Source organism: Cheilinus undulatus, linkage group 18, assembly GCF_018320785.1.
Source record: "Cheilinus undulatus linkage group 18, ASM1832078v1, whole genome shotgun sequence".
In the NCBI taxonomy this organism is placed as follows: domain Eukaryota; kingdom Metazoa; phylum Chordata; class Actinopteri; order Labriformes; family Labridae; genus Cheilinus; species Cheilinus undulatus.
Window position 1 is genome coordinate 29800844 of NC_054882.1, and position 18290 is coordinate 29819133.

Below are 18290 nucleotides of genomic sequence, written 5' to 3' on the forward strand. Positions count from 1 at the left end.
CTGCTCTACGTGACAGCAAAAATCTGATTTACCAGCTCCAATATCTCCCCTCTGTGTTTTTTTTAATCGCTTTCACAGTGGCTGACTCTTCCTGATGGAGGCTGAGAGCTTTTTTCCCTCTTCTGTGCCTTAAAATCGTGCAGTGACACAAGCACAAACATTCATAAACCTTCCCCTTCCTTTCACACACACCTTTCGCCCATTCATTCCTCTGTAAAAGACAATAGGCAGGGAGCTGAGCATCAGCAGCAGTGGTGCAGTGCAGATCCCAGCGCAGAGCGACTGACTCACGTCACCGGGCAAACAAAAAGAGGGATGAACCGAGCCAGAAGTGAGAGTCGGTTGTCCTCTGTAATCCACCTCCTGGCTGACCTGGGGGTCAAACACTGCACAGCATCTTCTAACATAAGAAAACTATAGCAGCCATGGCAATTAGCTATGCTTTCTGGATATTTGGCCTGGATTTACTATCAATGAATCATTAATGGAACAAGCTAAACATGACTGCCTATACCCCCTTTCCGTTTAGCCCATATTACATAATGATCAGGCCGGTGCCAAACATGGACTCACTTTGCAGACTTCAAACTAAAAGGACAAAATATTAGCAAGACAAGGTGAATATGCATGGACGCATCCGCTCTCAGGCATCCAGCCATGTCTACATCATTAACACATGGCTTTTCGTGATGGCCACACACTCATTACTGCTCCCAATAAACAGGAGCACACTCTCCCCTATTACATTACTACAGCGCTGTGGCGGAACTCCCAACGGGACCTGCTCACGCTCAGTTTAATGACTTCAATAAAAGTTGGTTTACATATCAAAAACCTGACCGGATATCAGACAACAGAAAGGACAGAAATAGGCATGCAATCTGCAATAAATCCTAAGGGATAAGTGCTTGGCGTATTTATAGACAAGCTTTTATTTTACAACTGATTTGAGAGGAAATTAAGGGTTTTAATGATTGCTGAGTCCTATTTTGTGTTCTTGAACCAGAGCCAAGGCAAATAAGCACCAGGAATGACACAAAAATAAAGATGTCTCCTGGATTTACATATATCAACATTTATGGGTTAGAAAAATTTGATATAAATGTGCATTTGACTGAAGTTAGGATGACAGAAGTGTCTTTTTTGTGGGGATTTGGCTTTGCCCCCGGGCCAGCATGTTGTCATATGCATGTGTGAGTGTAGGATGCAGTGGGAGTGTGACACACCCTCCCCTTCAGTCTGCATGACAGTAATAAGCTGTGTTTATACCCGTGGCCATGATGGAGTATCCTAATTATGGTAATGCAAAGGATTGGTGCCAGTCTGGTTTGTGACAGCCCCACAGCTGCCACCGAGAGTGGGCACAGACGCACGCTTGGCATGTGCGCACACAAACAAACCAGGAGGAAGAGGCAGAGATAGTGTAGGTAGAGGAAGACTTACAAACTAACAAAAGATGTACTTCTCTTAGAGCTCACTCTAAGTAGTCCCTCCTACCTTGCTGTGCTGAACCGGCCTGTGCGCGCGGTGTGAGTGAACATCCTCCAGTCCTACACTTAGGGACGCATCATTTTCTGCTGCAGTGCACACATCTGGAGAAAGAGAGAGAAGGGACTATTTGAACATCAGGTTTATGCAAGTGTGCTTACGTGTGTGTGATACTGCTTCACACCCATACCACCCATCACTGCATCTGCACTGTGGTGGTTTTCTGCTGAAGTGCACTCTTCAACTGACCACAGAACACAAACAATGCTGACCAGTTAGAGTCTAAAACCATCATGGGTGCCTGCCAGTCGCTCAGAACAGAAACATGTCTCCAGTCTAAAAATGGAAAAGGCTTTCAGCCAAAAAAAAAAGCACAATTTTTCTGTTGCAGTCTGAGATTGTCTGAGTACTTTGAAAACAAAATTTGGCAACTTTTCCTTAAATTCAAGGTCTTTAGGACAAGGGCTCGAGCAGTTGGGGCATAAAAAGGCCAAACTGGTGATTGTAGCCAGGGAGGAAGTCCAATATGACAGCAGGAAAGAAAAGAAAACTCAGGAATCTCCTGTGGAGCTGAACTTCTTTCTCTGACAATCATTGTCAACCAGATGTCAGACTGCTGGAGCAGACGTACAGTTATCTAGTCATTTGAATTTGATTCTCTTGTCTGATGCATTTGCATCAAGCTGAATGAATAGAGCTGACAGAGATCTTCCTTCTAGGAACGCTATCATAAGAGTCAGTGAGTGTAAATTCCCCTCTGTTGGCAGTTACCTCCCTGCCTCTTATCAGCCTGCCTGGGATCATCTGCCCTCTTGAGACAGAGAGGAAAACTGCAGGCTCTTTGATCACACCACTTACAGTAATGAGGCCTTCAAGTCATTAATTCCTTTGTGTTCAATTACAGCTATAGTAGACGAAACACTAATGAATTGCTATCATTAAAATGACAGTCAAGATTTTTCTCAAACTTAAAATTTTTCATCACTTTTATTAATTATTAATTAATATTATTCGACACCCAGAATACTAGAAAATAAAGAATATAGAAAATGTTTACACCTTGAAGGGAGAGTATTTCTAAATATGTCAGATTTTGTGTTGTTTCTATCCACTGTGGCTGTCTCAACAACACCATAGAGCAGTGGCAAAGCAAGGCTAAGCAACAGTACCTCAGAATCAACAATGCAGTGGCAGTTCAAGTCAAAGATGTCTACATTTTGGACTGGATTGAAACAGGAGTACCCACTGCTAGAAAGGAAAGCCCTGACGACACTCTGCCCTTATGCAACATCCTACCTGTGTGGGACAGGTTTTTTTTACACTGCTGCCTCAATCAAGAAAAAAGAGTCAAAGCTAGGCATTAAAATTTAATTGAGAGTTGCAGCTGCACCCAAGACTCAAGAAGACCTGCAGCACCAAATAAGCCCACAATAGTCCCTGAAATTATGTAGGACTGGGATGAAAAATCTTAAAGATGCTCATTAAGTTTTTATCTTTAGGGAATTGTTAGTTTTCAGATCTTTAAAACTCTGTTTAAGATGATGGTTTTTGTTACTGCTTCAAATTTTGAGTGTTTAATTTTGTAGAAAATTCTAAAAAAGGAAGTTGTTTGCAAATATCATGACTGACATTGTGTTTTTCATACATTTACATATTTTTATATATTGATATGTACGGTGAGGGGTCAGAGTATTTTAATCTGCCAAAAAGGAGCCTACAGGAAAAGTTTGGGAACCATAAAGTAGCATATAAATGCCAGAAATGTTACCAAAAATGACCCCCTCTCTTAGGTAGCTGACTAAATCTGATCACTTTGTTCCTACAATTTAAAAGTAATAAAACAAGGACTGTATCAGTACTAAACAAAAGAAAACGTCTTAACCATGGTGAAAAATTGAGGTCTGATAGCTCTGATCTGAGACTGCATTAAATTCTGACAGAAAAACGACTGCATTGAATCTTTATGTAGTTTGCATCACAGATGACATATCTGATGTATATTTACCACATCTTTGTCACACTTTAAGGTGTTTTGTCAGCATATAATGTCCCAATACTAAAATTGTTTACTTGCATGTGTTTCCAGCTGTTTATACATATGAATATTTCCACTGAATCTGACTGGAACACCAAATAGTTTTCTTTTTCTCCCCTGAAGGAAACAGTCATCTAATCTAAATAGAATCTGATCATTTTCTTCTGCCCTTACCTTTCGAGTGAGGCCTGAACAAACATATCTACCAGCTTGGTATCAGCTGTGTTTGTCCGGCGACATGGACGACCTTACTGTTGCGCTCTGACATCTCTTGTCTGCAGTGAGATTAAACCAAGCTGACAGGATACCATACTATTACTGCGATAATGAGTCCTCTGCGGTCAAACTCCCCTTGCAGCCTCTCCTCTCCCTCTGGATACACAGAGCTGTGAGAATTCATACAGCGCTTCTTTTACTGCATCTCCTCTTCTGACGTTTTCACAGTGAAGAGAGAGGACGGGCCTCTTTGGAGGAAGTAGAGATCTGAGAAAGATCTTAACTGAAGAGGAAGTATGTTGGCTGTTTGTGGTCTGGGCGTCAAAACGTCCTATTTCTCAGCAAATGCTATTCATGTGTGTAACTGTCCATTGTGTAACTTTGATAAATGCCTGCTTATAAACAGTAGACCTGGAAAACACTAATTACAAAACTTCTCACACACTAAAACATACAAAAATACTCAGTTTAACTTTGAGCTGTGGCATATCCACTATGTTCACAGGTGAAATAGCACAGAGAAAACTGCTGAATTGCTACCTACATATTTACACAGAACTGAGAAAGTGCTACCTCACTGATGATGCCAAGCATTTCTCTGCATCGCAAGTGTTTCTCACTCTCTGTGAGTCGATTTCTCTCTCACCATCTGTCACACACAAGGGATCCTAATTATCAAATTCCCTTTCAATTTTATTGTCAAGTGCTTCCATTTAATAAACCCCAGCAGTCCCACCTATAACTAGATCCACACAGTGTTTGATTCCACGTACCAGAAGACGACTTGGCTCGATGGTGTCTGCTGCGACCCTCCTTAAGAGGAGGCACCGAGTGGTTGGAGGTCAAGTTTGGAGGCGGGGGTCCATTTCGCCTCAGGCTCAGGTGCAGCGTTTGTTCTGCAAACAGCGACTGGATCAGCGCCAGGTCCAAGCCAGAAACACATCGCCCATTCAGTACCAGGATCTCATCGCCTGGACGCAGACCTGAGAGAAGAAAAACATGTAAAAACACAAAAAAAGGTAAAAGCCAAACTTTTATTATCTGTCAAGATGGTTTAAGTCGGCACCTTCATTGAATGCCAGTCCATCATGAAGCACTTCACTGACAAAGATCCTGCTGTTTTTCTGGTTGTCTATATGTCCTGTCACTGCAAATCCTGGTAAAAGACAAACAAAGTGATTAATATACACAATATGGTTATGCAAATGACCACTGGCTATATGTTAATGAAATCTACTTCCTCACCAAAGTCTCCACTGTCACTCTGTCTGCTCATGTGCAGCTCAAACACATTATCTGGGACAACCTCCAACTGACCGTTGACCTACAGGGTGATACCAAACAAATCATTACATGTTAGATAAGTGGCAGATAAATAAGCTGTGCAAACAGTCTTACTAAATGTGGTTTTTGCTCTCTCACCAAATCACAGAGGAGCTCTTCAGGAGCCACATATCGGACCTCCACCTCCTGTCCGTCTTGTCTGTGCAGCCGGAGGCAGTGCAGACTTGGGTCCAGCTGTTTCACCTGTTTACACAAGAACCCCTTAACGTTCAGCTGCCTGGATGGACAAAATCATCCGACATATCTTATGCTCCACTGCCTTGTTGGACAGCTGCTGTATGGCCAAGGCTTGAATTATTTACCTAGTTTACACTTAGTGATTATGAATTTGCAGTAAACAAGGGGGGACTATGTTTGTCTTTTTTTGCTAGCCCTTTTAAGACAACAGGAGATCTGCTACAGATGCTCAAAGACTATTAAAGATTTATAAGACCACATCTGACATGACTAAAAATTTCAAACTCATACAAACTTTGTATTTTCAGTCTATCCCCACACAAAGGCGTCACTGCTTACATGTTTTTGACAACTATCAGAACCACACAGCTACTGTTGTGTTAACATGTCATCATTCTCTGCAGCTGGCTGATACCCGACCTTGCAAGCAGCAGAGAGAAGGTCAGCCGCTGTCTGGTCTCTTCTGGTCGGGACTTGGACCGTCAGGCGGTCTGGCATGTAGACACACGTCAGCACATCTGTGGCACCGTTGATGCGGTCCCACACACCGCCCTCAGGAGGCGACATGGAGTAGATGCTGGTCAGGATGTCCAGCCTCTGAAGGAGAGGACAAGAGGGTAAAAGGGGGGGGGGGGGTTAGAGATATGAGGTGAAGAGAAAAAGAGAGGGAGGGGGCAGAGGAGGGAGAGAGGCAGACTTTGAGCTACAGCACACAAATCTATAGAGCTCCATTAGTCTAAATGCTTGGCTGTGGATCAAGCAACGGATCAAAGATGTCATACAATTAGCCTTTCAGAAATTCATTTGACAACATGGACAGCAGTTGCTCCACATAATAGTCATTATAATGACCGTGTACACAAGACGATTGGTAAGGGTCGGGCGGCATGCTTAGACATCTAGATGATATCTCCACAATTCCTCAGGACCAATTTGATACAAAAAGCCACAGAAGTTACTTTGACTGGAGTGATGAATAGGAACAGTTCATTTTCAAATCCGTCAGACTCTCAGATCAGCTGTTTGAGTGAAATTATTCACTGGTGGCTTTAACAGTGAGGTTAGAGGAGTGTATCACGGAGGAGGGGGCTAGCCTGTGGCTCTGCCTCACAGGCAGTCATTTGGGGGTTTTGGTTGCGACTCTGTGTCTCTGGAGGGAAAAGTGCCACTGCTGCTTTAGGGGCTGTGGGAGACGCCACAGTGCAGCCTTAAACCGCAATTATGAAATCCCTCCATCAGGAGGGGAGGCTCAAACACAGTGAATGTGCTAAACTCGGGGATTCAGCACTTCTCATAAAGACGATACAACTTCTTGGGTGCGTTCAGATACTGGACCGAGAGGAATAATTGCATCAGTGCATCATTCCAGCTATAAAGCGATGTTTAACAAGCATTATGGGATCATAAATATGGAGATTAGTGCATTCGTGTTAAGACTCTCTGTGTGGTGCGCATGTGAGTGAGCTTCTCAGTATTGTAGTCGCTTGCTGCCTGCTGTTGATGCATTACCTCAAGAGGAAAAAGAACTTTTTCCTGCCAGACTAGAAGCCTAAAAGGACCAGCAAAGGCTTCTGATTCAGGGCATCCCTTAGCTGCACACAAGCATTCTTTATGCATTCAGACAAACACAAACATTTGCTTCATTTCCAACCTAAATGTCTCCTTCACTTCTTCATGAATCACTGCCAAAATCAAGACTGACTAAATTCTTCCCCTCACCTGTAGGGGTGGAGGAACATTAGGTGCCAGTTCAACACACTCTGCTTACATGTGAGGTCATGCTTACAAACACAGGAAGAAAAAACAAGTTGTCATGACAACTGGTTGCATAACAGTCCTGTTTGTGTCCCAGCAACATGGTGTGACTGGAAAACTAAGATTTGGTAGCCTGCGTTGACCTGACCAGTGGCTGACTAATACTGTACACTCATTCATGGTCAGGGAGGGCTGGAACGGGCCGACGGTTGCCTGGTCAACGTTCCATGAAGGGCTGCCAAGAGTCCGGTCCAGGCACGCGCCGGACTTCAACGTGTGCTCTGTGTGGTCAGAGCGTTTAATCTATTTATGTTTGCATTCAGCCAAATAATTCAAACCAAACTTCAGTCTTTCCTCTCACGTGTGGAAATTATTTCCAAGCAAGCTGTCCTCCACCCAGGAGCTTCTAAAGTGGGAGTGTGGAGTGACAGACTGCTGTGAAAATACGCCTTTTCTGCTCAGCTCTGTTCTGTTCCTGCCTGCACCTCAGAATTTACTTGGCAGTTAAAGCAGAGGTGTTCATGGGTAGCGGGGTGTGCTGAGAGGTGGTGACATGGAAAGAGGAATCAGTGTTTCATGGACAAGTGTAGTAATATTTGACATTGGTGTCAGGTGGTCATGCACCTTCAGACAGGAGGAAAAGGAAAGGAGAAGGAGCAAAGCTGAAATTTTAACCTTCATGCCTGGTTTTCAAAAACTCAAAAAAGCTCCTGCACACATCTTGCCAAAGTATGATGGCAAAATTCAAACAGATCAGTATATATACAAACAAAGAGACTACCTTGGTCTTCAATTATTCAATCAGGGAAACGCTGGGATTAATGATCACCTGATGCTGGTTAATCATTCAGCTTCACATTTCAGATAATAAGTAGACATATAGAGAAACATGTTTTTTAGATAGCAACAATAAGAAAACAGGAAAATTATCAAACTTTAGGAAGGCTCAGTGGGGTTTTATATCCATATCCCCTGCACAAGACTGCCCAAACTGGGGCGGAGTCCCACTTCAAGTGTTTCATATGCTTGCCTTTTTGGGAAATGTATGACCTTAAGCCACAGATTTGAAACCCACAGATTTAAAACATATCTTTAAAACATTAAAGCATTACACTTAAATTCATCATTTAGCAAGGTCAATATCTAATAACCCTCAATTTTTTCAATAGTAGATTGCAATCTCCGCTCCTAGGTGACAAAGAAACCCATTCAATGCCACAAAAGTGGAGGGAGGCCACACCATGTCTTGCGTCATTGAAGAGGGTGGCTACAGGGTACAGGGAACTGCACTCCTATGTTCACTTATTTTCTGTTTAAGGCTTGTTGTGGTTTTACCACATGCCCCTGCAAGGCCACATGGGCACTGTAGCGACATGAGTGGCATAGGGATTTGTATGAGTTTGAAAAAAAGACTTAAAAATTACCTTGAACATTCAGGAATCACAAGCTCTTCTACATTATGGTTTCCCAAGGCTGTTTAAAAGCTCTGCCATCATTCCCTCGCTATAGTATTGGTGTCTCAGATCAGATCTCAGATCAAAACCCTGTTTGGCCTCTGTTATCACCCTGTTACTACCTCCCTGGACTTTAACAACCCATTTAAAATTTTGACCTAATTAAAATGATAACGTGATCAAAGGTTGCCCCGATCTGGTCGAGGTGTTCTGTGCATATTCCACAGTTCTCACGCTGGGCTTTGACCCAGAGGTCTGAAAGCATAAACAGCAGAAACTGTAGTGTTAAACATTTCAGACTTGATTTTCACCCTCAAAGTGTACTTCTTACATTTGACATTGTTGATCCATTCCACTCTGCAGCGAGTCAACTGATCTAAGCTCTGCTCCATTTCAAATCTGGGGAGCAGAATTTTCCCATCATGCCCTTAGGTGGCGTGTTTAGAGGTGTTTTGGATGTTGCCTTTTGAACAGTGGTCACTGCTGGGATTTTTTTTGCTCATGTTTCTAGTGAATAATTGTTGGTTTTGATGTTAAACACTTCTGCACCATGAGTGAAGTTATTCACTAAGTTGGTCATTTGCTGCCTGTAATGAGGGAATGCTATACTAAAAAGTGGGGAGTGCGGACCTTCAGCTTAGGGCGTATTCTAGTTCTGCATCCATCTCTTTACTCCATCTGTGCTGGTCTGGTGTCTAACTGACTTTACAATAGCTGACACTGTGGGAGTTGAATTAACACTGATGATTTTGCTGTGTAATGAGTAAAGGAAGAAAACAAGACAAATGTATCAACATGGCAAGAGCTAGAGCAGGAACCATGCATTTAGTAAAAGACAAGGAGACTTGTTGTGATGCTTTATATGTAGAGTCATATAGATGCCCATGGTTTTATCTTTGGCATACATCCCTTTTGCTTCTTGCTAATTTTTTTGTGGATTTTTAAGATGCATTAGGACAACTGGAATGTCATTGCCATATTTCCACCAACTGTAACACAGTCCATATGCTTCTGTCATACATTTATTCTTTGCCTGTGCTTTCAGGCCAATTAAACAGCCTAATAGAGCCACAGTATGAGATCAGCTTGATTTAACCATGCATGCAAACATATTGATTGACAGCATGTGTAACAGTTGCATCTTCAACAGTCAGAGATTAGCAGAAAAATGACGAGAATCCTGGACATATAGTTGAGTGGGTTGAGGGAGTAACCGAAGGGCAAAACTGAGCCATCCCTCTTTTAAAAGCTGTGGGGGCCAACACGGTTATTTTATTGACCATCAACCTTCATCCTGCCCACACAAAAACTACCATGAAACTTGGGCATGCATGCAAGAATACCTACCACTCAACTTAACTGTGAGGATTAGAGGAAGATGATTGTTTATAGGAGTAATTCTATGGATTTAAGACCCAAGCAGGACAACAGTCATCAAGACAGCGCTGAGGAACTGGGTGTGCAGACAAAAATCAATATAGCTGCGAAGCCCACTCTCTTTCCCTGCTTCTACCCTGAAGACTCCTAATCCCCACTAAATCAAACCAATTCAAGTGACAGGCTGTTTTCCACGTCCAAATCCTGGGGACACCAAACACTCAGCCGCATTTCAAAAAACATTAAAGTGTCAAACCAATGAAGGCCATTATTGTTCCCAAACTACTTCCTGTTACAAGTCCATTTCATGGGAACTAATAGGGCAGTTTAACACTTGTCCCATTGAACACAGCCCCATGCTATGATTCACTGCATCCTGTGGAACAGCCATCTTCATAACATCCGTCCTGCTCCGTCTGAATGCATCTATTATGCACATCTGTCTGCAGAAGGCTTCATCTATTTATCCAAGAGAGCTTTGATGTGTTTTATTTGAAGGAACAGAAAAAGCCTAAGATATTTTTAAAACTACTGTCTTACAGATATTTGCAAAGAATATTTTCATGATTCCTGTCACTTTGGATAAAGGCTCAACTTGAAGCAGCTCCAGTTGAAGTTGCAATGTATTAAGTTAGTTGTCAAATGATGCCTCAGAGCTTTGTCAACAGGTGGGCTCCAGTCCAGCCAGCAACTTCTAAAAGGATTGTATTTTGAATTTAAGAGCAATAAGATAAAGTTGGTTAAACATGAAATCCAATCAAATGTGGTTAGCTTTGTTTTAAAGATACACATTTTTTAATCTTTTTCTGCCTTTATCCATAGTGGAGGACAGTGGATAGAGTCCGAACAAGGATTCTGAGAGTGAGGGAGAGACAAGCGGGAAAGGAGCTGCAAGCAGGACTTCAACCTAGGCCACCAGAGTATACGGGGCACAATGTAACTGCTAGGCCATTTGAACAACAAATGTGGTTACTTTAACTAAATACAAGTCTTTGTAGGTGTTAACAAGGTCAGTTTAAAGCTAGGTTTTCCAAGCAGAAAGTACAAGAATTTGTAGTGTCAGTGATTTTCTTAAATCTTTTCTTTATTGTGCCCATACACTGTACTCAAACGTTGGGTCCCAATCTGGAGTACAGGCACCCCAAGGGGGAGGCACCAAATAATCTCATGGAGGGAGCATTGCCCTGTCTGCTCTGACATTGTCAAATTAGATGTGCATTTACCTTTTTAAAATACTGATTAGAAATATAATTTAAGATGGTGTATTTTGGCCACCCTAAAAGACAGAAAACAAAGATCATCCATTAATTTTTGAAAAAAAAAAAAAGTTGATATTTTTTAATTATAATGTCTTATATTTAAAAGGAACCAAATTCAAAATGTCAGAGTTTGAAAAGTTGCAAATTTATGCAAAAAAAAACCCCAAAATTTCAAGTTTTAAAAGTCATACATTTACATCATTATAAAGTTATACACTTATGAGAAACCAAACTGAAAACAGTGATTAGATAACCACAGTATACTGAAATGTCTCTGCAGGATCTGTGCAATGAAAGCAAGTTTATCTGGAATGATTTTTTTCCCACACTATCTGCTATTTTTATTTAGTAATGTCAAAAACTCTGACTTTTGGTTCACGCAACTTAACGACTTTTTCAGTCACAACTTTGTCAGATTTTTTCTGTAAAGTTATGACTTTTTAAAATTTGATAATGTGTGTTTCTGGCTGGATAGCTCAGTGGTTTACACTAAGGACTCTGTTGCAGGAGTTTCAGGGTTTGAATCCTGGTCAGGGCACACTGAGTACGCTCCTGGGCAAGACTTAACTGGGACTAATGTACCTGCTCCTAAGTCCCACATGTGCACCAATTTGGGTAAAAGCGTCTGCTAAATCATATTAAAACTTTAAATTTTTTTATTTTCTAAGCTTGGCCCTTATAAGCTGTTGTAATAATGGGTGGTTTATATATAGATTATAGCAACATAGTGTATTAAGGCCTGTTATGTTGGGGGATTTTTTTAATGTAAACCATAAAAATTGAAGTTTAATCTTCTAAGCGGGTCACGGGGGGTTTAGTCCTCTTAGATACCAGTAGGGGGGGCCCTTAGGAAAAAAAGGGTGGGCACCACTGATTTAAATGTAGTGTTCTAACTGGTAACTGGTATTTGTTACTTTTAGATGGAGCTCAGTTTGTTAGGCTAAGCTATACAGCTGCATGATGCACATTTAACAGACCAACATAAGTGGTGTTGGTCTTTGTGGCTGCTATGGTTCAGTTTGTGAATGCAGCATGAAAAAATAAAATGTGCAGTGTAATTGGTCACCACTTCTACTTGGAACTCGCGGGGGGAATTCAAAACTGAAGCGCAGGGTTAAAAACAGAAATGGGACTGAGCCAAAATATTCCTTCAAAATTCAAACTTTTCCTCATAAAGATGACTCAAAGTCAACATGTCCCATCCTTAATATTAATATTCTGTCCTTTTTTCCAATCAGTATTGTCAACATAGTCTTAAGCTTTGCCAACGTCATATGTATAAGTCATTTTCATGACTTATACATATGACGGGCAAACTATAAGAATAGGTCTGACCTTGTTAAAGCAAAGAGAGTCCTTTTAAACGTCAGTTTCATTCACCATAAGTTACCCCTGCTGTTGAGCTGCTAATAAAAAAAAGAAGAAAAATCTGACCAGGGGGCTAAAGAGAAGTAGAATCTTAAAGAAGGTAAGGTTCAGATCAGTTATGGACATTATTATTCAGTCATGTAACCACCTTATAACCTGCGGTTTCTTGTGTCTGTCACCTCAGATGGCTGAAAACACACATCAATAATTTTACTATAAATCTGCTCTATTAATCAGTGATTCTGCTCCACACTTGAGTCCTCCATTAAGTCAATTATGCTGGGAATCGGAGCCCTGTCCACAGGGCCTTAACCACAGTTCAACTCCAGTAAAAATCTCTATGGTGTCTATTTATCTTTCAGACATCGGCAGATCAACATGAAAGGACTCACTGCTTTGATCTCCAGCATGTAATATTCACAGGCACACACACTATCTGATCCCCGGTGTATGAAAAATATCTTTACACAGCCAACTATCAAAGCCATGAAAGACAGCAGAGGTCAAAGTATCAGTGGACCCCTTTTCTGACACGGCTACTTCACGCTGTAACAGATAATTCAGCACATTAAACGGTACCACACGATGGATATGACAGATGGCAGAGGAATTTTTAAAAGATATATCAAAGATCCAGAAACCGTAGCCGACAAAGTTAGCCAACCCTATGACTCACCTCGGAGCTCCTGGGAGGGAGGGCGTATGTTTGACCTCCAGCGTCGCTCTCAAAAATCTGAAAATCAAGAGAGAAGCATCAGAAGTTCAGACACAGGGGCACCGCACTGATTGACTCATGAGCGATTAAGTGGCCAGCCACTTCAGCAACACAATAATAGACACACACGGTGTTGTTATAGAGGTAATTAAAAACTACATGTGGCGAGTGCAGAGCTTTGATTCTGCTTCCACATGGCGTCTGTAGCCTTTGAAGGTCCAGTGGTAGAAATAGGCTGTAGATGTGTGAGTGGAGGGGATGTGTTTGGACACTCTGTGGTTTCTATGTAGCAGAGAGATGAAAGAGGGGCACAGTCCAGTTACAGATGAGAGGAGGACAAGAGCTGCCCCCCCTTCTCCAGCCCTCACAGTTTAAATCTATCTGTTCTTAATCCATTCTATCTTCCTCCACCTCTCCTCACCCGCCTGTGATTGTAAGGTGTGTTGTGTCTGGCTAAGCCCAGGACTGGAGGTGACTCTGCAGACCCAGAGGGCTTTAACAACTCTATAATACAGCAGTGACAGAGAGTCATCTGTTATGTGAGGGTGTAACTCCAGCCTCCACTCAAAAAAGCGGCAGTTAACAGATTTAGCTGACATACTTTGTCACCGGGCAGAGGAGATATGACAGGTGGCAAAGCTGGAGACAGAAATGGGACATTTTGTTCTTAAGTGTTTCTCCACATACAAAACAGCACTTCAAGTTTTTGGAGTGTGTAAACGCTGTCTTTCCCTATTTCTATCCACCCATTATCATCGCTTATTTTGTTCAGGGTTGCGGGAGGCTGGAGGCAATCCCAGCAGACATCAGGAAGAGTTGGTGTACACCCTGGACTGGTCATTTAATCACAGGGCTGAAACATGAAGACAACCATACAATACATATTCACAACTACAGCCAATTTAGAGTCACCTGTTAACCTAACAACCATGTCTTTTGACTGGAGGATGCTGGAGTATCTACAGAGAACCCACATAAGCATGGGGAGAACAAGCAAAAACCACAGAGAAAGGCTCTGTACAACTTTTGCTGTGAGGCTGCAGCACTGCCATAGAGCACACGTGTAAACACAACCAGAGGTGGAAAGAGTGCAAGACTAGACTCAAGGAAAAGTGCAGATACTTTGGCAAAAAAAACAAAAAAACAAAACACTATACACAGTGCATTCAGGAGGTATTCAGACCCCCTTCACGGTCTTCTTTTTTATGTTGCAGCCTGAGCCTAAACCAAACCCGCAGAGCTCAGGGACAGGTTTGTTGCAAGGCACAGATATGGGGAAGGCTACAAAAAACTGCTTCTCCATGGGTTCCCAAGAGCACAGAGGCACATTAGGTCAACTGATGACTCTAATTGGCCATAGAGGGGAGAGTTCTGGTTGTTTTTCTTTCTATGTCAGCCTTTGGATTGACTGGCGACCAGCCCAGAGAACACGCCCCTTGGCCAATGTAAGCTGGGATTTGTTCCAGCTTCCTGTGACCAAACACAGGATAAGGGGATGAGAAAATAGATGGATGGACAACCTACTAGCCCTGACATGAAGTGTACTAAAGAAAAAAGAGACTATCAGTAGAGAGAAGTGACTGGTTTTCACAACAGGATACAAGCTGGATAAGCTCATCTGCATGCTGGTCAGCTGGGCCTCAGGCCAGATCAGGTGTTTTATGGTTGGATTTTAACACAAAAGTTTAGTTTCGCTCAAGTTTGTGTGTGTGGGACAGCAGTTAAGTAAGGTAACATGCAAGCTGGCATCCTCTCAGTTGCTACCTGAGTCCTGTGACGTCATTAGGTGGAACATCAGCCACCTCAGGTATGCTGTGTCTGAGACTATCAGGAAATCTAGTGACATTTCAACACAGCTAAAACCTGTTGTCTATTTCCCACATGAATGCCAGTCCAAAAGTTTGCAAAACAGATAAGGAAATAACAAAAGAAGATAAACCTTGCTGATAACATTATGAAGCTGCTTCTTTTTTTGTTTGCAAGTATACCATTAACCACTCATTTTTTATATGGTAAATATTTCCAATAACAAGAATTAATATAAAGGCAAAATTGTCACTGTAGCATCAAAATTTCAAAAGATTTATTTTGGGGCTTTTTTGTCTTTTCTGAGAGATAGGACAATGGATAGAGCTGGAAACAGGGATAAGAGAGTGGGGAACGACATACAGTGAAAGAGCCACAGGCTGTACTTGAACCTAGGCTGCCCACTTATACCCCCTCTCATCCAGTCCAATAGACAAGTCTCACTATGAGGTGCACACATGAACAGGAAGATTTCTGGGGCTGACCAGCCCTACAATTTTCTCAAAGTTTTTGGGAGTGCAAGTGTGAAAAAGGCAAAGTTTTCCTGTAAAACTGACACTTGAAAATGAATTTCTCGCAAAAATCCTCCTGATACTTTGTACAATACACTTAGGTATGAGTGTATAGGAAAAGGAAATCTCCTTTTCTGCAGATGAGGATTACTTTCTATGAAAAAAGAAATCCCAAGAAAGTTTTCTTTCCAAGTCAGACAAACCCCTGGCTCCTGTTACGGTACTGAGAACTCTCATCTGACCTCTGGTCAGCAGAGCACAGTAACTCTCCCTCGATAACACGTGTACATTTATAAAGTGGCTGTAAACAGCCCTGCTTTGCCATAAACTGACTAATTTTAGAAAGCTTTACCATCTCTCCCACAAATCCTTGAACCTTTCTGGCCTACTTCCCACAGCCGACTGCCAGCCAGCTCTTTTACTGTATACAGCGCTCGCCTAAGACGGATGAGAGATGAGAAAAGGAGAGGGAAGGAGCTGGGAGAGGATAAAGACTAAGGTTGTCAGGTCCGGAGTCGCAGCAGTAAATGAGATTTAGTCTTAGTCAACACAGATGAGTCAGTATGGAAACTGTGGGAAAAGGACCGCCAACTAACTCTGTAATGTTTATGCTCTGAGAGACAGGAAAAAGCTGAGGGGGGAAAAGGAGACACAAATGTTAGGAGAGGGGCTGAAAGAAAACTCTAGGTTTTAATTAAGCAGAATGGGGTTAGAGGCATGCTTCTGAGAAGTGGGAATAAATGGAGAAGGACGCTTAGGTAAGGACCAAGAAGGTATCATGAAAAAATCTCCTGCACAGTTGGAAAACCTGAGGAGGCAACAACAGATTTAAGCACATGAAGGAGAGTTTGGCTCCTCTGACTGCCATGCTGTCCAAATCCGTCTCTCGTAAACACGTGTCTCTTCAGTACTACACGCGAGCAAAGGGCTGATGATGTAATCTAAAATGACTACCAATGAATTTCCCATGGAGAACGACAAAACCTGAAACTAATACTGCAGCAGAAAAAGGTAAACAGCAAACAACAGCAGGGAAACCCAACACTTCATTCCCAATGAGGCTTCATGTGAAGAAAAAAAGCCTGAAAGCACTGAAATGAGCTTGTAACAGGAGAAGAACATGTGAAAAAAAGTAAGGGAAGGTTATTTAATATTTAGTGTCTTTACACCAACCATCTGCTGGTGTTTGTGGGGCTAAGAAAAGGCGGGAGAATGCCATCTACCACATATGGCTTTCAATAATTCATGTGTGAGCTGCAGCGCCACCTGGGCCTTCTGCGACGCAGAAAGTAGCGTGGACTCATTAGGCCGGCCGGCTGGAGTTCCCCAGAAAAATAATAACACATACCTAGCCGCTGAGAGACTTGCGCAAATGTCCTAACATAAATATCACAGAGCAGGTGGTGGCATGGGTGAGTGAGATAAGAGCAAGTGAAACAGGACAGGGAACATTTTGTAAGCAGTCAGGAGTCAAGGCTCTGACTGAAGAACATGATTGGCTCTTAGCTGTGTGAGCTCAAAAACAATAAGGCTTCACAGCATTGAGAACAAAGAAGGTAAATTGCTGCTAATCAAAAACACAATTCCCTCCTTTACTTGACTTTCAACTAATGAACAAAGGTCTGTAAAAGACAAGAGAAAATTAGAGTTTCCTGTGTGGCAAAACTCTGAAAATAGACCTCCTAGATGATTGTATTCTCCAGGGCCATACCTTCAGGGTACAGCGTGGTGGATTTTTCTATCAATAAATAACCAGCCTACACAAGTCTAATTACTAACCAGAGAGGATTTAAACTTCCCCCTCTGCACCTGGGTGAAGAATTCTCCACTGTGTTTATGATGATGGGAGGTACGCACTCAAACTTACCAGGAAGCAGAGGGGAGGTGGGATTGTGTGCTCCTAATTAATAAAATCTCCTTAGGGGGAAAATGTGCTGAAAGTGCTGCATGGTACCAATCCCTGGCTTTCTTTCATGTCAGCACAGGCATTTTACATGCAAGTAGGCAACGTGTTTTCATGTTGTTTCATTAACAATATACACAGTGTATATTCAGTGTGTAAGACAGCTTTTCTCAGCAGAACATCCCAAGAGAGGCCGAGTGTGCTAACAAACATGCATGTGCAGTGTACCTCACCACTGTGCATGCATGCTCATAAATTCTGCATGCATGTGTACAGTAGTGCGGGTATTTCCCCTGCTGAAGGCATCACCCCGCATTAACAATCTGTTAAGATGGACCACCCGAAGAGTTCCTTTACTCAAGCTCACTTAATTTAGTGTCACTTTAGGTCTAAATGCAGCACTCGGGCTTTAAACACTGACAAAACATTGAAAAATAATGACGTATTCCCATTATGTAATTTTATAACATGTTATCATATCTCTTTGTGATTAGAGTGATAGCTCATGAGCTTGTAACAAGCCACATATTACAAAATCTTGTCTTCTTATTCATATTCATATTCATATTCCTATACTTCATTTAGATCTTTTAATTCATCCAAGCAAACGCTATAAACATATATGAAGTAAATTCAAGAAATACCAAACACAATGCTTATTAGATATTTTTTGTGTATGTTCTGTAGTACCTGTGATGCAGAAGGTCTCTTGTCTCGGCCTCTTCTTGTAAGGTTATCGAGGCCTTTTATCGAGGAGAAAAGGCCTCTCTTGCGCTCTCTGTAAGTCAGGGACAGTGAGCGCCTTCTAAGCGTGGCCTCATCTCTGGAACAAATCTGAAAAGAGACAAACTATCAGAAAAGCAGTCGTTTATCTCAACAAA

At 42.1% G+C, this 18290-nt stretch overlaps 1 protein-coding gene across 6 annotated transcripts in view; it reads right to left on the reverse strand.

The window, feature by feature from the left end:
• tiam2a (TIAM Rac1 associated GEF 2a) overlaps window positions 1-18290 on the reverse strand; it is a 123786-nt gene that overhangs the window by 29990 nt on the left and 75506 nt on the right. For all 6 annotated transcript variants that reach the window (XM_041811922.1, XM_041811917.1, XM_041811918.1 and 3 more), the window contains 8 exons: window positions 18100-18243; window positions 13150-13206; window positions 5681-5857; window positions 5162-5266; window positions 4985-5063; window positions 4806-4895; window positions 4513-4722; window positions 1498-1592 (listed from right to left, as the gene is read on the reverse strand). In XM_041811922.1, coding sequence (XP_041667856.1) covers window positions 1498-1592; window positions 4513-4722; window positions 4806-4895; window positions 4985-5063; window positions 5162-5266; window positions 5681-5857; window positions 13150-13206; window positions 18100-18243 — 957 coding nt within the window. The remainder of the gene's footprint in view (window positions 1-1497; window positions 1593-4512; window positions 4723-4805; window positions 4896-4984; window positions 5064-5161; window positions 5267-5680; window positions 5858-13149; window positions 13207-18099; window positions 18244-18290) is intronic.